General features: G+C 48.1%; 1 protein-coding gene across 1 annotated transcript in view; it reads left to right on the forward strand.

Moving 5' to 3' along the window:
• Window positions 1–15,130, forward strand: part of Slco3a1 (solute carrier organic anion transporter family, member 3A1) — an 88,213-nt gene extending 73,083 nt beyond the window's left edge. The window contains exons 10-11 of the mRNA XM_013011885.1: window positions 7,269–7,511; window positions 14,501–15,130. Coding sequence (XP_012867339.1) covers window positions 7,269–7,511; window positions 14,501–14,583 — 326 coding nt within the window. The 3' untranslated portion in view covers window positions 14,584–15,130. The remainder of the gene's footprint in view (window positions 1–7,268; window positions 7,512–14,500) is intronic.
• Window positions 15,131–21,537: the final 6,407 nt, after the last annotated feature.

The following is a 21,537-nucleotide window of genomic DNA, read 5'->3' on the forward strand; positions in this document are numbered from 1 at the left end:
GTGCCATTTTTAATAGCATGCAATGAAAAAAAAATGCAAGCTATCTCTGAACTCAGTGAAGATTCAGAGGGATGTGTCCCAAGGCCGCATTGGATCGTCCTGTCGGCTCCAGGAAAATCCAACAGGCATTTGCTGGAGCAGTGTCTCTCCCCTTCTGGGTCTATAACGCAGATGGAGAGGTGAGCTGTGCACTGTGGCCCGGGACACATCTGTATATACACGCACGCGGTAACGGAAGCAAAGCCTCGCGTGAGGGAAGACCTCTGATAGGCAGGGCGCGCCCTTCGAGCTGCCGGTCTAGGCCACGGGGTTCCACAGCAGCCGTGACCCCCCTCAGTGGATTTCATGACCCCTTACGGGTCACAGATCCATCCATTTGGAAGAACCCTCCTCCAGAGGGGGACGACACCGCTTCACCTTTCCATGAAAAGCTGCCCAGCCGGGCAGTCTTGGCACCTGGCCTCATTCTGCTTCATACAGCACCCAAGGAGATGAACGGCCTTCCCACTAATGAAGGGCCAGGGATAAATCAGATCCCACGCTCTCCATGCTGCTCCCTGCGTGGCCAATGGGGAATGACGAGACTGTCACGGAATCTGCTTACTGGATAGGAGCCGAGGTGGGGGGGGGGGGCACACAGGCAGCCAGCTTGGACCGAGTATAACAATGTCTGACCTAAGACCTAGAGAATGAGGAAGAGCTATGAGCCAGACAGGAGGAGGGACTTACAAGGAGAAAGGCCTGCAGGGGTGGAGGGGAGGGGAGCAGAAGCTATGGCTTGTTTGGGGCCCCCAGCAAGCCTCCACACAGGCACCCGGTGGCTCACGCCTGTCATCCTAGCTGCTCAGGAGGCTGAGATCTGAGGATCACAGTTCCATGCCAGCCCGGGCAGGAAAGTCCGTGAGACTCTTATCTCCAATGAACCACCAAAAAGAAAAAGGAAAAAAAAATAAGCCAGAAGTGGAGCTGTGGCTCAAGTGGTAGAGAGCTAGCCTTGAGCAGGAAAGCTCAGGGGACCAGCACACACATATGCACACACACGCGCACGCACACACACACACACACACACACACACACGGGACGTCACTCCTTGGGAGTGCCGCACATCTGCGCCATTACCATGTAGTAGGGTCATCTTTCGCTGGTTATTTTAGCTCTGAGGCCTGTCTCACTTTAATAAGGGGCTCAGGAGTAGAATGAGAAAGGAGGAGCTACAGGAGAACTCGTTAGACTTTCCGTCCGTGGGAGACACCTCCGTGGCCCAGACTCTTTCCTGGCCTTGCTGAAGCAGAGACTCATTTGGGGCTCCCAGCAGGAGAATACCCCTGCTCACCATGCTTCCCTGGAACTGAGGCCGCTGGAATCCTCCCTGTCCTCCACCTGGCTAAATGCAAGTCTTAGCAGGTAACTGAGGTCATCTTTTTAAATGGAAATGGAAAAGATATGTTCAGCTCCTATTTGGTCTCATAAAGGAATGTGGGTTGACTTTTCTTTTTTAAATAAAGGCTTTCCATTCACTTTTTAAATTTAGACCAAAGAATAGAAATAGACTCTGCTTTTTTTTTTTCCCCAACCATGCTTGTGAATGAAATAGCCAAGATTATACACATACCAGGCCCTGAGGTTTTCATCTCTGTTAATAGATTTCAGGAAAAACAGCAACAATTGTCTTAAACAGTGGTGCAGTAAGAGAATCCTTTTAATATTCCCCAGAGTGGCACAGAGCACTGAGCCTACACCTAGACTCAACCAATACAGGGGGCTCCATTATCGCTAGCTTCACCCCTACGCTCAGCCAGGGAGACACCCAGGGATGAACTGACGATGCTTGCCGAAGTCAGGAAGAACATTCAGACAGCCAGGTTCTAAGGAAATACGACCCCATCCCTCCTTAGGTACCGAAGAGCCTAAAAGAAGGAGGACACACCCTACCCATGTGGCTTTGCTTCTGCAGGGCCCAATGATCCCCCAAAATGACTTGCTTTTAGGATATGGCCTCTGTGCAGACTTGGGCCACGTAGAGAGGCAGGGATTTCCAGAAAGGACACGTTTTCATTTAGCCAGAGGGATTTAGGAAGAAAACCCAGATGCGTTGGTGGCACCCCTCCAAGGGCATGTCGTTTAATCCCAACAGAAACAGCAAGACCACAAGAAAGCATCCTTATGACCACTGCCACGGGTTTCAGAGCGGTGGGTCGAGGAGGAAAAGCAAAGGCATCTTAGCAAGCTGCTAGATGAAGCAGCGGGCAACTGAGAAAGGCAGCCCTGGTAGAGGGTTAGGGTCCTTAGGAGTTACTGGGGATTGTGCTGATTGGCTATTTGCCTTTCCATGGGCTGTGCGGATTGGCTGTTCCTTCCTGGTTTCTTGTTTGAATTTCCCCTGGGGGAGCATCACAAGCCAGCATGGCTCTGGCCTTATTTCCTCCTCCTACCTACTTGCTCTTGGTATTTGGTCCTTCTTCCTCAAGTAAGGGGGACTTTGCTGCTCCATGATTATTTTTGGTGATTATTGGTAACCCATGAGACTGAGGTTCTGTAAAATTATGAATTTTCCCTCCTTTCTCAAAGTGGCAAAGTTGGAGCCCAGAATGCAACTCCGCCGTCGCTAGTGTCTTCCTTCAGCTGATGCATCGGGAGAGATCTGAGCTCCCTAGCTGTCAGTAAGGTGACAAGGACAACTGAGAACTCAGTGTCTCTCCATGCTGACAAGTATCTGCCAATACCGCTCAGGGCATTCTGCTAGATGCCGAGAGAACTTGTACACACACACACACACACACATACACACACTTACTTCAATCTATAAGGTTCCCAGCCTTCTCTGAGCAATAAGCACCATGTAGAAGGGAGGGCTCTATCTTTTGTAGAAATGAGAACTCCCTCTGTGTGTGTGTGTCTGTGTGTTCATGCTCCGAACCCAAGCTTGTACAAGCTTAACAGAAAGGTTAATAAAATTATAAAAAAAAACCACCTCTGTCACCCTGGAAATCCCTGATAAGAGTTTGGTGGGGAAAAAAATTATTACATTGAATTAGAAGGTAAGGGAACTGTTGGCTTTGAGTTTCTGAACTCTCAAACTTTAGGACCAAAAGCAGCCGCTCCATTTCTATATATGTAAATAAAGACAGTTACGGTGTCATGAAAAGGATTTATAATAGATGTAGGGTCATGACCCTGTGGGGGTGAGGGGCCATCAATGAACTAGGCAAACTATCATTGTCTAGAAATTTCCCGTTGGTCTGGGGGACCAGTTTCTAGATGGTGATGACTTGGGCTTTTGTTGGTGGTGAGTGATAAATGAATGAGACACGTACTGACTGGATGAGTCTGAGAGAGGCAGACTTCCTCACTGTCGTCATGACAATCTGGTGAGATTGTCATCTTTCATATCCTTTCCACACCTAGAAGGTAAAGTCTGGTAGCTAACGCCATTTCCCCCTGGAGGAAACAATTGTAAGTTGATGAAGAGGAAAAGATGGGTGTGGCAGAAAAGAAAGTCAATACTTCCCCTTAATCAGCAATCTCAACAAAGGTTCTATAGTTAAGGTATTCAACCTAACCCTGAGCACACAGTGATAGAACATGAACATTGTGACAGTCTCTTCAGGATAAATACAGATACCTCATTTGTAGTATTTAATGCCCCTTGACCAAATAGGTGCTCTAGCTTCAGTGTGTGTGTCTGTGTGTATGTGCCAGTACTGGGGCTTGAACTCAGGGCCTGAGCACCATCCCTGAGCTTCTTTTACTCAAGGCTAGCACTCTACCACTTGAAGCACAGTTCCACCTCTGGCTGTTTGGGAGGTTTGTTGTTTTTTTTGTTTGGGTGTGGATTTTTTGTTTGTTTTTTTTGTAGTTTACTGGAGATAAGAGTCTCTGACTTATGGGTTGGGAAGGTAGCTCAGTGGTAGAGTGCTTGCCTTGCATGCACTAGGCCCTGGGTTCAATTCCTCAGCACCACATAAGCAAAAAGAAAAAAGCCGGAAGTGGCGCTATGGCTCAAGTGGTAGAGTGCTAGCCTTGAGCTGAAGAGCTGAGGGACAGCGACCAGGCCCAGAGTTCAGGCCCCAGGACCGGACCCCCCCCCCCCGCAAAAAAAATAAAAGAGTCTCAGACTTTTCTACCCAGGCTGGCTTTGAACCACAGTCCTCAGATGTCAACCCCCTGAGTAGCTAGGATTACAGGTGTGAGCTACCAGTGCCTGGCTCTAGTCTTTGAAAGAAGAAGAAACTGAGGGATTGAACGACCAAGGAATTTTCCCTACAGTTTTGAACTCATTAACGTTACAAGCTCATCTCCACCACAAATACTAAAAACAAAATCTGACAACAGCCTAAGACACTTTGCTTCCTAATTTCTAGCCACTTGAAGGCTTTTTCTAGCTCCTCACAAGCTTTGGAGAGTAGAACTTGACAAGAGACTAAATGAAGCGGGGCTCTCTCACACAGAAGCATGCCCTGCTGTCAACAACACAGACTATAAAAACCCTCAGGCACAGCTATGTGAAAGAGCTATACATGGGTACTTTAGAGGGGCTATCTTGGCTTGAACAAGTGGCTCTCCTACATCCCAAAGGCCCTCTGTGCTTAAAATACAACACGATTCACCAAACTCAGGGCATACATAGCACACCTCTCTGTTCCTCCCGCGGCAGAGCGGCAGAACTTGATTCCCATATGGTGTGTGTCCTCTCTGTCCTGGCCTTTCTATCTGCCGATCACTGGATGCCAGGAAGGTAGCTCGGTGGCTGTGGCTGTGGTGGATGTGGGAGGGAGGGGTGAGGTGCCCAAGCATCTGGGCAGCCTGGAAGGTTCCATTCCGCAAGTCCCCTGGCCCACACAGAAAAGAGGCGCAGTGACGTTGCGCTTAGAGTTTCTTAAGTCACAGTGCTTGGGACGTTGAGTGATTAGGTTGTGCACTGGGAGGAATCTAGGGGGAGGCAGGGGAGGGGGGCAGAACCAGAAAGTTCTAAATGCTTGGAGCTCTATCAAGCTCATGAGCACTGGGATGAGAACAGAGCCCAGAGCCTGTTCTAGGCATCAGGAGACGAGGAAGTGCGGCCTCCCTTTCTCTCCCCCTCCCCCTTCTCCTTCTCCTCCCCCTTCCCTTCCTGACTGCCAAGAGAGAGTGTGGTGTACCTCTAATGTCTTACTCTGCCTCTTCTGGTCACCATGAGTGGATTTCAGAGGTCTGTGGTCCCCCAAACATGGGTGGTTTTGTGGATAGATGTATCCTTGTGGGCTGAGGGTGCATCTCATCCACACGCTCACTATATCCTTCATGTTCTTAGAGCCAAGCGCCTGTGGCTCACACCTGTCATCCTAGCTACTCAGGCTAAGATCTGAGGCTTGTGGTTCAAAGCCAGCCCAGGCAGGAAAGTCCATGAGACTCTTAACTCCAATGAACCACCAGAAAACTGGAAGCGGAGCTGTGGCTCAAGTGGTAGAGCACCAAAATTGAAAAAAGAAAAAAAAAAAAAGCTCAGAGATAGCACCCAGGCCCCAAGCTCAAGCCCCAAGACCTGCACAGGAATAAATAAAGCAAAGCTCGGACCGTGGAGAGAGCATGCCACACCCAGAGTACCAGCCTGGCATCCAAGGTCGTTCAAGGTCATCCCATTTGGTTCCTACAATGCCCCCCCCCATCCAGGCTCTCTGCACTGAGGGCGGCTGGCCCCATGCTCTGGTCCCCTTGGGTGCTAGGTTTTGGTTTCTTGTTTTCTGGAACATATCTGTATTCGTGGTTCCTCCCTTTCTCCCCCACACCATCCAAAATCATCTGGGAATTTTGCTGTTGTCTTTCTTCCAGTCCTGGAACGTGAACTCAGGGTCTTGAGCTCCTTGCTGGGTTTTTCGTTTGTTTTTGCTGCTGTTGTTCACAATTCACACTGGTGCTCAAGCCACCTTCAGTTCCAGATTTTTGTTGATTAGTTGCAGATGAGATTGTCTGGGATCTGCCTGCCTGGGCTAGCTTCCAACCACCATCGTCAGGTCTCAGGCTCTGACAGGCTGAGCCACCAGCACCCGGCTACCACCAAGGCTTTAAAAAGTGGTTCCCAGCTCGACATGGAACATATTCTCACCAGTGCCCTTTTCAAGGGGAAGTGGGCAGTAGGCGCGCGCCTGTCCCGCACTTCTTTTAAGTGAGAGTACTTACACTGTATTAAAATCCTTCTCACCCAGCCAAGCCTCGGTGTTACCATCCTAATGATAAGCAAATACATCCTGCCTGCTATTTAACGTTATGATACGGGCATGTTATCACAGCTACTTGTTCAAGGAGAAGGTAAAGGATAGAAATTAAGATCAGGAGCACTTGCCTGTGTGTACACTAAACCAGCTAGACACAGAACCAAGGCTTGAACTCAGGCCATGTGACCCCTTACCATAATGCACAAAGGTCGTGTGTGTACTCAACTTACATAGTATATGTGCTACGTAAGTTATGCAAACATACATGTCATTTACATGTATATAAGTGATATATATCATATACATTTATATCATTTCTATAGCATTTATGTTTATATAATTTATATTACATATCTTCTATATTTATATGATTTATACATAGCATTTGTATTTATATAATTTATATGTCATTTATGTTTGTATAATTTATATATTCTATAGCATTTCTAGTTTACATTTGCATATCATGCAAATGCATGGACATTTACATATGACTCGTGTGCATATTCATATTGTTGTGTGTGGTTGTGTCATTTGCATACATTTGCATATCATGCAGATTATATAGGTAAATGTAAATGAGATGCCATTCAACCACTAACCTGCATATGTATATATTCATATACTATATACACGGTGATGGAACGTATTCACATTCAACTTCTGGTTCCTAGTTCCTCCATACGTAGCCTGGAAGCCTATGGAAGAAGCAGTCTCTTGTCCCACACCTGAGAGAAGCTGATCCTACGGGAAGGACTTTCCTTCGCAGACTCTGTGGTCCGAGATGCCAGCTGCCCCCTCTCTGGTGTTTTCTGTGTGCCAGGCATGGGGCACACATGCTTACCCCGGATGTGATCTCCATAAAGATGAATTGGCATAAGCCAGGCACAGATAACAACTAGTCTGGGTAGTAAGGGGCAGAGCAGGGATTCAAACTCTTGGTGTGTGTTTGAACCCCAGAGCTACAGAGCCGCCGGGGGCTGGCTCTACACACTCCCCCTGGGGGTCCTCTATCACAGCTCGGCCCGCCACCCGCCGCCTGAGCCAGAACCCAGAATCTTCTTTTCCCTTTTGCAGGCTTCATCCCCCCACCGCTGATCTTCGGGGCTGGCATCGACTCTACCTGCCTTTTCTGGAGCACGTTCTGTGGGGAGCAAGGGGCCTGCGTCCTCTACGACAACGTGGTCTACAGATACCTGTACGTGAGCATCGCCATCGCGCTCAAGTCCTTCGCCTTCATCCTCTACACCACCTCCTGGCAGTGCCTGAGGAGAAACTATAAACGCTACATCCTCAACCACGAGGGCGGGCTGAGCACCAGTGAGTTCTTTGCCTCTACCCTGACCCTAGACAACCTGGGGAGGGACGCTGGGCCGGTGCACCCGGCACATAGGACAAAGTTTATCTACAACCTGGAAGACCATGAATGGTGCGAGAACATGGAATCTGTTTTATAGTGACTCCGGGAGGGGTGAGCGCTGTACTAGGAAATCCAAGGGTCCTTTTTTTTCTTAAAAAAAGAGAAAAAAAAAGTGTACAAAAAAAAATAAATTCAATACACACAGAGACGAAGTCACACGGCACACACACACACACAAACACACACACACACACACAACCAGCCTAGTCCTTCTCAAGATTAGACAGGGTTCAGGAAAAAAAAAAAAAGCAAGAGAAAGGGATGATCACAGTGGATCCTCACCCCCGCTGAGTCCCCAAGTCTGCCCCCCCCAAATGGTCAGGATGGGGACAACTGCGGGCCACTCACACTGCCAAAATCAGGGAACAGTGATGTTCTGTCTGGAACTTGTGGACACACACACACACACACACACGTTCAAACTGAGAGCGTGGCCGGCGGGAACTCCTGTGGCACACCTTCCCGCCGGCCTCTCCCTCCACAGGGCAGCGGGGTTTGTAGAACCAGAGGTGTCAAGGCTCCGCTCCTCCTTACTCTTGCAATATGGGGCGCTGGGTAGTGGGGTTCCTCCCTGCCCAGTCTGCCTGGGGCATTCAAGGACCCAGAGTTCTCTCGGCCATGCCAACCGTGGGTCTTGTGGTCGGCCTCTCTTACCAGCTCCATGTTCATGTTCAAGGTGGAGGGCTGCTCCCCCACCCCCACCCCCAGGGAGGCTGGAGGGTGGAGGCCAGCACTTCCGCTGGGCGCCACCTCCCCTTCCAACCTCCCCCAGCGTGACTCAGGAAGCGGCTGGTCTCACCTGGCTATGACTGACCCCCTCAGAGCCGGTGAGCCCCAACATAGCCCAACTCATTTGCTTACATTTGCCAAACATTTTTCCATTTTTTCCAAAAAAAGAAAAAGAGAGAGAGGGAGAAAACCAATCCAATGCGTACGAATTGCAAACTGTTGTGTGAATAATCTTCTAATCCTATTTTTAACTACTGCTGTCTCTGTTAACCCTTCCACCACCAGCTCCACACCCTGCAGGATTCCTTATGCTGGTTGCTTTTACGTTCCTCCTTTAAGACAAAACAGCAACAACAACAACAAAAAAACCACCAAAAAAATGATCATGTGATTCCAGGGATGCAATTCATCGATTGCCATTTTTCACATTATTATCCTCATTTGAATACTCCGCAAAACAAGTGTAGATCATGTGTGACCAGGAGAAGAGGGGGGAGAAAAATGCTTCCCAAAAGGAAATAAAAAGAGTTTCTATGCAGCCTGCCTTTAAGAGAAGAGACAAGATGGGCCAGAACGATGAATTGCAAGTCGGCCTCTGGTCCCCCGGCCATGATTGTGTGATCTCGGCCACGCAGCCCTTTTAGGCCTTTCCGTGCACATTCTGGGGAAAAGGAGCTGCGTTTAGATGTGGTTTCGCGTGGAGGGGTAACCGCATTTCTGGGGGACAGTACTAAAGAAAGCATCGAGAAAGGCCAACCGAAAGAGGGTGCGGTCCCCATAGCTAGTCCAGGGCAAACGCGGCGCACCAGCCACATCATCAGGTTCCGATGCTCCGATGCTCTGCAGGTGTGGACCCCCTTCCCGTACAGGTTTTGTTTTCCTTTTGTTTTTGTCGATGCACTGTTCCGTAGGTCACTGTGTTCTTCTAGAATGTTCTGCAGAATCGGTAAACGACGTATCAAAAGCCCTAGCTACCCTAGTGTTTGTTTCATGGGACTATTTGCTCTGAAGAAAAAGAGAAAGAAGGACAACAGAATTTTTAAACTCTTTGTATCTTGGATTCCCCCCCCCTTCTTTTTTAGGCTGAATGAAAAAAAAAAAAAGAAAAGATGTTAGAAGGTGGAGAAAGGAAAACCAAATCCAGGATACAGGCTCGCTGGGAGCTGATGGACGGACTGCCCAGTTAAAGTCCCCCTGGGGCAGTATGGCTCCAGACGCCCTACAACCTCTTGGAGGTTTTTAATTTCTCTTAGGTATTACGGAACAGTGAATTCAGTCTAGTTCTCCTTTTGCCTTTGGGCTACAAAGAACATTGTACATCCAGCGCTAGATCTAACCCCTGGGCTCTCGGTGTGCTTTGGAGTAGGGTTTGGTTTGTTTCTTGAGTAAAAAGGTGTAAGCTCAGCCTTGGACTTACACAAAGCAAAGCAGGAAGGGCCAGGGGTAAACCTAGAAAATGGAGTTCCCCTTCCAAGTTGGACATGCCCAACAAGAGGTGTAAAGGTCTTGTTCCTATATACAGACCAAGAGGGGTTTGGATGTTGTTTGGGTTTTTTTTTTAAACCAATTTTACTTCCATATGAAATCAATGTTTTCTTCCTTCAGCTTAAGCGGAAGACCTGTCTCCTTATTGTCCTCCTCCTAACTAGGAAGGTCCTCAGACGCCCACATTCCCTGTGGACACACCTCAGAAAGGAGGGTGGATCCCTTCAGGCTCACCAGCCCCCCCCCCTACGAATCAGTTATTAGCACTTAACCAGAAACATACTTGAGAAGCCCAGGGCCTCTAAGGAATTGTTTGGCAGAATTACTTAATGTCTCCGGAGCAGGCAGAAGTGTACTTCTAGCCAGACCTGCCAACTCCTGTGCTATTTTTTTTCTCCTAAGCTCCATGTCGTTCTAAAAACACTACTCAGCAATATGAAGCAATACACATCCAGTGTAGAAATGAACATGGCAGAAGACCAAGGCAAAAGGAAACTCTGTGTTTCTATTGGTTGGAGTCAGACTGTGTTCTGTGGCTCATGGTGGTTGGGTTGGTTTAGATGAACAGAGAAACCGAGGCGTGCGGTCTCTTAGTCCAAAATACAAAGAGTACTTGCTACCTTTTGCTGTTCTTACCCGATGGTTTAAATGGCTTGGGAGAGCCAGCTATCTGGCCAGAACTCAGGCATACTTGATTATTTCTCAACCATGATCTATTTCTCTTTCAGCTTTAGGTTAGAGTCCCAGTCACACACCCAGGAGGCACCGAGTTTCCCCAAAGAGGCAAAACTAAGATGGCTCTAGAAATTATTTGGAATCCAAATGCAGCTTCCTCCCCTCCCCTTCCTCCCCCCTTCTATCCTGCATTCCTCATTCACCACACCCTACCCGGGCTCCATGACACGAAGCTCCACCCACCTCCCTGCTCAATGACCTGGTTTCCTAGGAGCACCTGGCCCTGAAAGACAGCCCATGGGCTGCCCAGGAGCCAATCAGAAGACTCACTGGCAGGTCTCTTGCACTGACCCACACTGACACACACACACACCCCTCCTTAGACTTTGTAAGGCCCCTCAGCCACCCAGAGTTGCTCGATCACCACACTGGCGACATCAGAAAATTCAGAGAGACAAAGATGATCTTGTCCCTCAAGAATCTGTGATGCCTCAGCCACAGACAAGAGCTCCCACGCCTCAGACACCAGCAGGACAGGGCTGACTTCCTTCGAGAAGGTATTGTGTGTCCTGATTCATTGCTCAACTGGGTACAAAGGCAAAAGACACCCAACATGGCCCCTGGGCTCCAAGAGCTCAGAGTTCAACAAGCTGGACAGACCCGCACACCAGTCAAACCAGTTAACAAGGATCTGGGATGGGTCTAGCTTACAAGGCCTGTTGCACGGTGATGGTTCAGATGGTTCAGTTCAGTACAGGGCTGTGGACCAGGAAGGCTTCAGAGAAAGTGACCTAGCAAGAGAGCTGGAGAACAGCGGGGATCTGGGATGTTGCTCAGCCAATAAATGCTTCAGGCCTTATAGGCCATTCATCTCCATCCAAACCACTGAACCTTGCGATTGTAACCTAGAAATCAGCCCTCGGTGCTAACTAAGCAAACAAGTGAGCCGACTGCCAATAAAACTTGATATAAGGCCACCCTCAGTGCATGGAAGGGGACCGTGGCATGCCGGCCTCCCAAGAACAGGCCTGTAGCGTTTGGGGACATTCCCATCCCAGCATGGAGTCAACCCAAATTCTGCCATTGGCTGAGCCATTTTCCCACAAGGTCTGAGAGTTGGTGTCTATGCTAGTGATTTTGCCCAGGAGAGTCTAGTTCAGAGATCTCATTAATTTCCAATGTCTCGTTCATTTCGAAGGAGGTAAGTACCTTTTTCCTTAGGTTTTTATGATCGAAAGGAACCGTATTTCTGTTGTGTGCTGGAGAGAATGTGAACTATAGAGTGCATCCTTTCTATCTCTCACACTTGGCCATTCATCTAACATGATCATCCATTCTTTCTTTGCCCGATCAAAATGGATACTTAGGGGAGAAATGCAGGACCTAGGAAAAGAAGAGTGACTCCAGATGCTAAAGAGAACATTTCATCTTCCTTCCTCCTCATCTAAGTAAAACACTGGCCATCTAAAGCTAACCAATCTGCCAGGCAGAATGAGTCATAAACACTAATAATAAAAGCTAATAGTTGCCTTTTCTTTTTTTTTTTTTGGCCAGTCCTAGGGCTTGAACTCAGAACCTGGGCACTGTCCATGAACTTCTTTTTGTTCAAGTCTAACCCTCTACCACTTGAGCCACAACACCACCGTTTTCCTTTGTTGGAGATAAGAGTCTCACAGACTTTCCTGCCCAGGCTGGCTTTGCCTGCAATCCCTAGATCTCAGCCTCCTGAGTAGCTAGGATGACAGGTGTGAGCCACCGACCCTTGTAGCTAACATTTGTCAAGTACTTATTCGGAGCTACCGCTGAACAGAGCTTATCTCGTGTATTAGTTTATAGAAGGGGAGGGGGGAAAGCAGTCTTGGAAGGCGTACACAACTGGCAGAGCTGGGAGTAAAACTCCCAGTGAGTGAAGCTCAGGTCTGTGACCACCTACTGAATGTACCTTCCCACCAGGGAGCATGAGAAGGGCCAGGCCCCCCTTGAAGGACTCTCAGGAAGTCTCTGCCCAGATGGCATCCAGGGACCTCACATAAACCCAACAGAGCAGGACAGCAGCTGCAGCCGGGGGACGTCTGTCCTTCCTGTGTTGCTCTTGGAATGGGCAGGTGAGAGGCAATGCGTTCTGAACATGCTCTCTAAGCATCCAGGGACCGGAAGGGTCTCCCCTGGCCGGTCCACAGTACCCCGGGCGGGAGGATGGACCCTCATGCGTGGTGCATTCGGAGCTCAGCTGGGGATCAGCAATCTTTTCACACTGAGGTTTTTCCAACACTCGTTGTCTGTGTCTTCGTCTCAGTTCCAGACTTACTCTCTTCCCAATTCCAGACTTAAAGATGTCTGTCAGTAATGACTCAAATCAACCATCAGCTGTTGATGCTGATCATCAGTGTTGGATTTTTTCCCCCGACACAAGGTGCAAATGATGATGATGATGATGATCTGCTTTGATCAAAGGGAAACGTGTAGCAAATTGTCCAGGAGCTTTGACATCCTGCAGGTGGAAGGTTCTGGCCATTTTGGGACTGTTCCTTTTATTTAGTTATAATTAATAATCATTGAACAGTAGAGATCCTTAAAACTCCATCTTCACCGTTAGCCATACCAGAAGCTTCCTGGCTAGCCATCATCTCGATCTCACTTGTTCTTCTAAACAAGAAGCCGTTTCACTTCTGTTCCATATTTCCCTCTCCTCGCTTCCAATCTCCCAGCAGAGTCTTCCCCAAGACTCTTAAGAGACGGGGCCTCGCCAAAGCGGAGGAGGAACCCGCGGTTTCCTCCTGCGGGTGCCAAGTCTTAGCTTCAAAGAAACATTTCCACACTCTCACTCTGCATATCTCCAGCTTAGAGTGGACAGATACGTGTACAGAAGTTGCGATGAAAGCTAAGGGCACAGCCAGCAGAACCTCCATGGTTCATGGATCTCCACAGGGACAAGTTGGATATTTAATACCGTTTGTTTATTGTCAGTCAGTTGTGGGGCTTGAACTCTGGGCCTGGGCGCTGTCCCTCAGCTCTTCAGCTCAAGGCTAGCGCTCTACCACTTGAGCCACAGCACCCCTTCCGGCTTTTTCTGCTTAGGTGGTACTGAGGAATCAAACCCAGGGTCCCATGCATGCAAGACAAGCGCTCTACCACTGAGCCACCTTCCCAGCCTTAATACTTTTTAAATGGAGCCACAACATCCTTTTTCTAGAAGTGTGAGATAGGTTTTAAAACTGCGTTTTGCAGATAGCTTCCGACAGTGTACAGTGACCACATAGCTGAATGAGAACTACACTGGTCCAGAATGCTGGAAGAGAAAGTGTGATATTGTGGTGTCAGTCACAGTGTGTGTGTGTGTGTATGTGTGTGTGTGCGCACGTGCGCACGCATGCGTGCATATGTGTGTGCCAGTCCTGGGGCTTGAACTCAGTACCAAGATGCCGTCCCTGAGATTCCTTTTCTCAAGGCCAGTACTCTACCACTTGAGCCACTGCTCCACTTTCAGCTTTTTCTGAGTAGCTTATTGGAGAAAAGAGAGTCTCATGGACCTTTTTGTGCCCTAGCTAGCTTCAAACCACAACCTCAGATCTCAGCCTCCTGAGTAGCTAGGGATGACAGGCGTGAGCCCCCAGTGCCTGGCTCTGACTACTCTTTACTAGACTGCAAAGTGACCCTTACGGATCCTAGGACATGGTTTGTTATTGATGACTTACGTGACACAAAGCTAAGTTCATGGCCACAAAGGAATCTGTACTTGGGTGGCGGTACAGACACATAGGTTAACAAACTCTTCAGAAATGTCTGTCACGGGTAAAGATCCTGGGGCTTGCCATGTGGTCCCTTGGGGCAACACGGAGTACACGCCAGCACCCGGGTGTTTGAACACCAAGCTCTGACTTAACCGGTTCACTGGAACGCCACGATAGGCTAGAAAACGTAACCAGAAAGTGGGACACGCAAGAAAAGACCGATCTCGTTTTCCTCTTGGCTCTTCTTCTTCCCTTCCTCCCCCCTTTAGGCACAGAGTACCAAGACATTGAGGCTGAGAAAACGTGCCCTGAGTCCCAGTCACCTTCAGAAGCCTCCTTTGGGAAAAGCTGAGGGGCTCCACTTCCGGCAGAGAACAGCCCGCCAGCCACCCACAGACTGAGCGGGCCTGACTTAGCGTGCCCTGGCCTGCCCCAGAATTAAGGGGTCCCGTGGGATTGTTGGACTGTACGCTCCTTTGAGGCCCCAAAGCACAGGCCTGTGACAAGGACCAAGGAGGTGATCTGTGGCCACCAGTGGCCCCAGAGAGGGGGCATTCCTCCTCCCTTGGTTGCTAAAGAATCAACGCTGGCCTGGTGTGCCCGTCTCCCTCTCTCTCCATCCTCTGGCTTGGGTGGGGGATGGCTCACTGATGATGCTTTCTGAAACCTCTTCTTGACGTTGCTTTCCCTCACCGAGGGCTCCAGCGGTTCCAAAGAAACCAGCCGAGGCTGAATTTAACTAGGAGGGGTAAAAAGATAAAAGAACAATCCCCGTTTCACAGACTAGAGGAGAAGGAATACAGACTCAGGAGACTCTGAGTGTGGTATTCTGTATTTTGGCAGCTTCTTATTTTCCAGATGAGCAGTTTAGAAATATATGATATAAAGTACATACTGTACACTCGCTGAAAATTCTATTAAAAGCGCTATTTTAATTCCGTAATCTTTGTTGTCTTTCTCTCTCTCTCTTTCTCTTTCGGGGTCTCTGGGTAAATGATCCTAGCCCAGCACTGTTTCTGGCTGTGTGTGTTCTAGGTGGATTCTGGGATACTCCAAACAACCCAGGCTTTGGAGTCTGGAACAGATCTGAGTTCAACTCCTCGTGGTGTTGTTGATCGAGTGATCTTTTCCGAGTCCCAGCTTTATTCTCTTAGAAAATGAACATATGGACACTTGCTTTCTACCACCGTCGTGTCAGTGCGATCCCAGGCAAAGGCGCCCAGTCGGCACCTAGGACACAGAGTGTCAGCATGTGTGGCCTCCTCCACCTGGGATTGGAATAGGACGGCACATGGCATGCACTCCCTCGGGGGATCCTGCACCCAACACCATCACGCATTCCTTTAGATCATCCCATTTCTGAAAACCCCAGGAAGCACAGAGTGGCTTGTCGCTTGGATGTTGCTAGGACAGGGTGTGATGTCCTTTATCCACATGGAGGAGGTTCAAGAAGCCTGGGACCCCACACCCTGGACCCTGGGGGGGTGCTCTGGCTTCAGTCTCTTTCCTTAGCAACAGCTACAGCATCAGCCTCCTTTTCTCTGGGTCACCTGACCTCTCCCCCCCACCTCCCACCTCACACACACACAAGCTAGGGATGACGCTCCCACAGCCTTCTGGTACCCTGACAGGTCTCTTCCTGATTGGCTGGTACCCTGACAGGTCTCTTCCTGATTGGCTAGTATCCTGACAGATCACTTGCTGATTGGCTGATCTCACCCCCACATCTTTATTTGCTCAGCAGACAGTCTCCTACCTCCTCTGGACAGGTCGGTCCAGTTAATCTCACCACTCACCTCCACCTTACAGAAGACATTGCATTATTCGGTAGCCAGATCGGAGTTCTGGGGACCAGTGTCGCAGGCCATATGTGCGCTCTGTCTTACGGGTCAAGTACCTAGGATGCCCCCACAACCTTTGTGGGAGCCAATCCTGGTAACCAGCACATCTTCCTCACCCTGTGTTCTAGCCTGGATCTTAACCCTCTCCAGACTGGTCATCCTTTGCATTTATGCTCACCCCAAATCAAAGCTCATCAAGCCAGTCTTGTTTGAAAGCTGCCTCTCTTCTAGCTCTGCTTTGTCTTTTTGCTCTGGGATTTCAGCGTTCAGGAAACAGCATGCTTGACCTTCTTTAAGTACTAGTTACAGCCCGGTGAGAACTTTGGGGGCTCTGTTCTTTTTTTCTTTTTAAGCTTGGCTCTGTTATTTAGGTGATTATTTGTTTACTTATTTATTTTGCAAAGCAACATGATTAATTCTCTCCGGCACAAAAGTCCCAAGAAAATGCAATTTCAACACTCTCTGTCCTGCCAGTAGAAGATGCTGAAGCAGTGTAAAAGGTTAGTGGTTTCTCCCAGGAGATGAAAACAGAGGAAGAGAAATTCAGATGAAGACAGTGAACAGAAGGGCTTAAGATGTCTGTGCATTTGGAAACCCAAATCCACCCTTATCTACAGTCTAGTTCCTTTTCCTTCACCTTCCCTCCACTTAATCGCAGCCTCTCCAAGGAAATACTATTTCTAATGTGGAGGCAAGACATTCATCCTTTGGCAGTTAATCGTTCACAAGGGATCTCTTCACACAGGTTGTTTAACTAACTGGGGAAGAACAGATGGCTTAGATTAGACCCCAGATATCATCTCTTTCCCCCAGGCCCATCAGCCACCACTGGGCCAGCCACCAGAGTCTTAAAGCAAATACACAGTCGACCATCTTGAGCCAGATCTGAAAATCCAATCTCACCCCAGCCTCCAGTTTCATCCTGTGGAGAAGAAGTGTTTCATCCAAGAAGACAAGAGCAGGCTCTTAACGTTGACTGGTCCATTTTTCAATAAGTGGTGTTTTTTTTCTTTTCTTTTTACTTAAGGAGCTACTGCTATAGAATTGCTTCTATAACACAGGAGAAATGTCTGCAGTGGATTCACAACAGAGACTGGCTTTTTTTCTTAATGTATCTTAACTTTCCTATTTCCAGCTAGAAGATATATATTAACATACTTAATGGAACCGTCTATGAACCTGCCCAAGGAGATGGTCAAGGAAGGCCACTACGGGTCTTCCAGAATTTGGCTTCTCTGCCCCTCATAAGAAAATTGCAAGGCAACGTAAGAAAGGCAGTGATTTGCACAAGAACAACATGGAAAACACCCCCTGGTCTGGGGACCTGCACCTGCCGTGGGACAGGTCCAGACCTTTTCCCAGGGACTTCTTGAAGTGACTCGAGACTGAGTACCTTTACACCACACACATCAGCAAGGCCTTCCCAACAAGGCAGACAGAAGCGCCCCCCCTCCATGCTTCACAGCTCCGCTCCTAACACCCAGCACCGTTCAGCCCCAGGTGCCGGACCAGCCCTCTTCAAGCTCGTTCTTCCGGGAGTTACTGCGCCTTCAGATCACTCATGTTTTATGATTTAAAAAAAAATCAGTTCTCAATAACAACAATGAAAATTACAAAAAAAGAGAACACAACAGCGTCGGCTATGGTTTCTGAGAAGAGCCTGACCTGGCTCTTCTAATATTTTGCAAGTGATGAGACATTGTTCTGCCAGGAGCTCAGGCATTGACAAGGAGCTTCGTATTGCAGAAGACGCTGTCCCTGTAAAACAGGGCTTATTTACAGGACAAATGTGCCTAGAAACATGGCTTTTGAGAGATCGGAGAGTATCAGTGGATCAATTCTGGAGAGAGGAGGAGGAGGAAGAAGGAAGGAAAAGAGGATGGGAAGGAAGGATGGAAGGAGGGAGGGAGGGAGAAAAGGAGGAAGGGAGGGAGAGGATAGGAAGGAAGAGAGGGAAGGAATGATGGAAAGAAGGAAGGAAAGGAAGGAAGGAAAAGAGATAGCTTTGTTCTAGCATTCAGATGGTAACTTTTGTTTTTTCTCATACCTCAACAAAGTATTGGTCCAGGACCTGGCAAGGGTCCCTGGATTCTCTAAGAGTCTGTGGAGTGATTTAAAGAGATTCTCCCCTCGAGAAAGAGTAATAGAAGCTGGGCACCATGGTTCACATCTGTAATCTTAGCTATTCAGGAGGCTAAGATCTGAGGATCATAGTTCAAAGCCAGCCTGGGCTGGAGACTCTTATAGCCAATGAACCCCCCCCCACACACACACACAAAAATAAACAGGACACAGAGCTGTGACTCAAGTGGTAGAATGCCATTCTTGAGTAAAAATGCTAAGGGACAACACCTAGGCCCTGAGTTCAAGCCCCACAACAGGCAGCATCATTGGTGGTAGCAATCTCATCACCATCATCACCATCACCATCCTCCTCCTCCTCCTCCTCCTCCTCCTCCTCCTCCTCCTCCTCATGGAGATGAATTTGATCAAAGTATATTTTGTGAATGTATGGAAACAGTACAATGACACAATTCATAGAGACGAATAAAGAGGGGAGAAAAAACACATAATCTTACTCTCTAGATTTGTTTGTTTGATTGATCTAAGTGACTCTCCACATCCTATGAAAGATCTGGTAAGAGCCGTGTGCACCGGTGTCCCCGTTGAATGGTAGAGATGCGAGCGTGGCGGGAATGCAAGGAGCAGAGCCCCCCTGGGGTCCGGGTGACGGCAGAGAGCCCTGGCGCAGAGGCGGCTCTGCACATGACACATGACACACGACCCCCCAGGTCAGAGTTCTCATTTCCTCTGAATGTACAGCCTTCAGTCCTGCTGTGAGAACGAGCCAGGGGTCCAGGCATCTGAGAAGAATCCAGGTAACTGGGGACGTAGAATGTCATGGGGCGGGGGGGCGGTGCAGGGACAACTATTAGCCAAGCCCTGGATCAAATTCCTTACAAAGATATCTCTTCATTTCACCTCCCGAAGCACCCAGCGAGACACAGCCGTCAAGGTCAGCTATGAAGGTCAGTGGGAAAGGTAGAGAGGACTCCCTAGAACGACCTCCAGAAAGCATCAACCGACCTCCTCTTCTACTCAGCACGGAGAAAACACATTGGCTCCTATTCCCCCATCCATCCGACAGGGAGTTAAAGGTCTAACAGGGCTACCCCTTGCAGGGGTAAATAATCCTAAGAGCAATTTTCTCCCTCAGGGCAATGATAAGCCTTCATGATTTATACCCACTGAATAACACGCAGAAGAAGCAAAGCTGCCCATTGGCCGATACACGTGATTAAATGGGAAGAGTGATGGCCAGTGGCTGATGTGATTAATAAAAGAAATGTAGTCCCCACAGGTATTTTAGAAATGCTTCTCCAAGCTGGATCCTTTTATTGTTTTTGGTTTTTTGGTTGGTCATGGGGCTTGAACTCTGGGCCTGGGCGCTGTCCCTTAGCTCTTCAGTTCAAGGCTAGCACTCTACCACTTGAGCCACAGCACCACTTCCGGCTTTTTCTGTTTATGTGGTGCTGAGGAATCAAACCCAGGGCCCTATGCATGTAAGGCAAGCACTCTACCACGGAGCCCCCTTCCCAGCCCCTTGTTTTTTTGTTTGTTTCCTCTTTGTAACACTTGTCCTCTGAATTCAGATTATATATTCTTTCCCCCCAAATCAGCATGCGCATAACTTATAGCAACACCATGTACCTCTGGTTAGCTAGAATGGTTTATAAACCACACTAAGCCAATTGATCTTCATACAAAAATATATTACAGACTATTTTGTCCTTTTTTTAAAAAAAAACCCAGCAAATATTTTATCTTGATAATATATCAAGATAATTTAATTTTAGATGGGATGTAAGGGCCATTTCACAAATTTAAATAATGCTTTCCCTTATGCTATCCAAGAATATAGTCATCATTATGGGCCTTAAAAATGGAACTTCCATGGGGCTGGGAAGGTGGCTCAGTGGTAGAGCACTTGCCTTGCATGCCTGAGGCCCTGGGTTCGATTCCTCAGCACCACATAAGCAAAAAGAAAACAGCCGGAAATGGCGCTGTGGCTCAAGTGGTAGAGCGCTAGCCTTGAGCTGAAGAGCTGAGGGACAACACCCAGGCCCAGAGTTCAGGCCCTACGACTGGACCCCCCAAAAAAAATGGAACCTCCAAATTCTCAATTTCTCATAAATTCAAAACAAACTTGTAAAGCCTCTTAGGGTCCAGGTTTAGGAACCCTGGGTCATAAACGAGTTTTCTGTCTTCCTTACAGTGATTTTTCAAGCCTTTAATTATTCCTACAGTTATGAACATGGCTCTGAGATTTCATTTGCAAATCTCTGTGTGACCACTGATTCTCTAGGTAATTGGTATCTGTCGGTTACACATATTCTTACCCAGGTCTTCATTGATGAGTTTGGGTGGCAGGTTACATTGGCAACTGTCTTAGGTACTTGAAATACTTCTGTGAAGTAGAGATAAGAAAACCATAAAACTTTATTTTACCACTGGAATAATTCCAAAGAGAAAAGCTGTCCTCCCCAGTAGCTCTCCACACTTCGCATGAAGAAAAATATAGATCCATCGATACCAACATGGCTACCACAGAGGACAGCAAAGCTGCTTCTGGCCTGAAAGAGCATTTCAATCACTCCTTCACTTTCATGCATAAAAAGGAAATTTCCACCCAAAGCTATTTCAGAAGTATAAATGGATGATTTTAATAACCACTGCCCTTAGAGTCCAGGACATGCATAGCTCTGACAATTTCAAGTTGCACTAAAATGTATCTTTAGGAAACGCACACACACACATATACACATGCACACACGCATTAATTATCCAACCCAATTAGACTAAAAGTGCTGTGTGCCCACACTGCTATCAACTTCAACATTAGGAAAGGCAACTAAATGGTCTTTCTCAATGTTTATCTGAAATGGAGACTCCATTAGAAAGACTTCTATGTCGTTGTTTTCTTTATAAAAATAGAAAGTCATGTGCCAGGCATAATTCCAGGACTCAGAAGGTAGAGGCAGAAGGCTAATACAGAAGAAGAGCCTATCTAGTAGATAGAAATCGATAGAGAGATAAATGGATAGGTAGGTAGGTAGTAGGTAGGTAGGTAGGTAGGTAGGTAGACAGACAGACAGACAGATAGACAGATAGATGCATAGATGAAGATAGATGGTAGTGTCCTTCCAGGATGGTTCAGATGCCGTGGAGAAGAACTGAGGAAGTCCGGTGGCTGTCGATCTCCCTTTAGTCTAACTCAGGTGAGCCACTCTGGACTAGTTACCTATTATACATAGGATGACCGGCTTCCCAAGGTTTTTCTATGATCCATCATTGGTGCTCTGTCTTGATAACTCCCCGCTTCAGAGAGGTGCCCAGCTCAAACAGGGTCCCTGGGCCAGGACATGGAGAGGTGGTGGAAAGGGGTAAAAGCCTAAGACTCTACT

Source organism: Dipodomys ordii, unplaced genomic scaffold (assembly GCF_000151885.1).
Source record: "Dipodomys ordii isolate 6190 unplaced genomic scaffold, Dord_2.0 Scaffold15, whole genome shotgun sequence".
NCBI lineage: Eukaryota > Metazoa > Chordata > Mammalia > Rodentia > Heteromyidae > Dipodomys > Dipodomys ordii.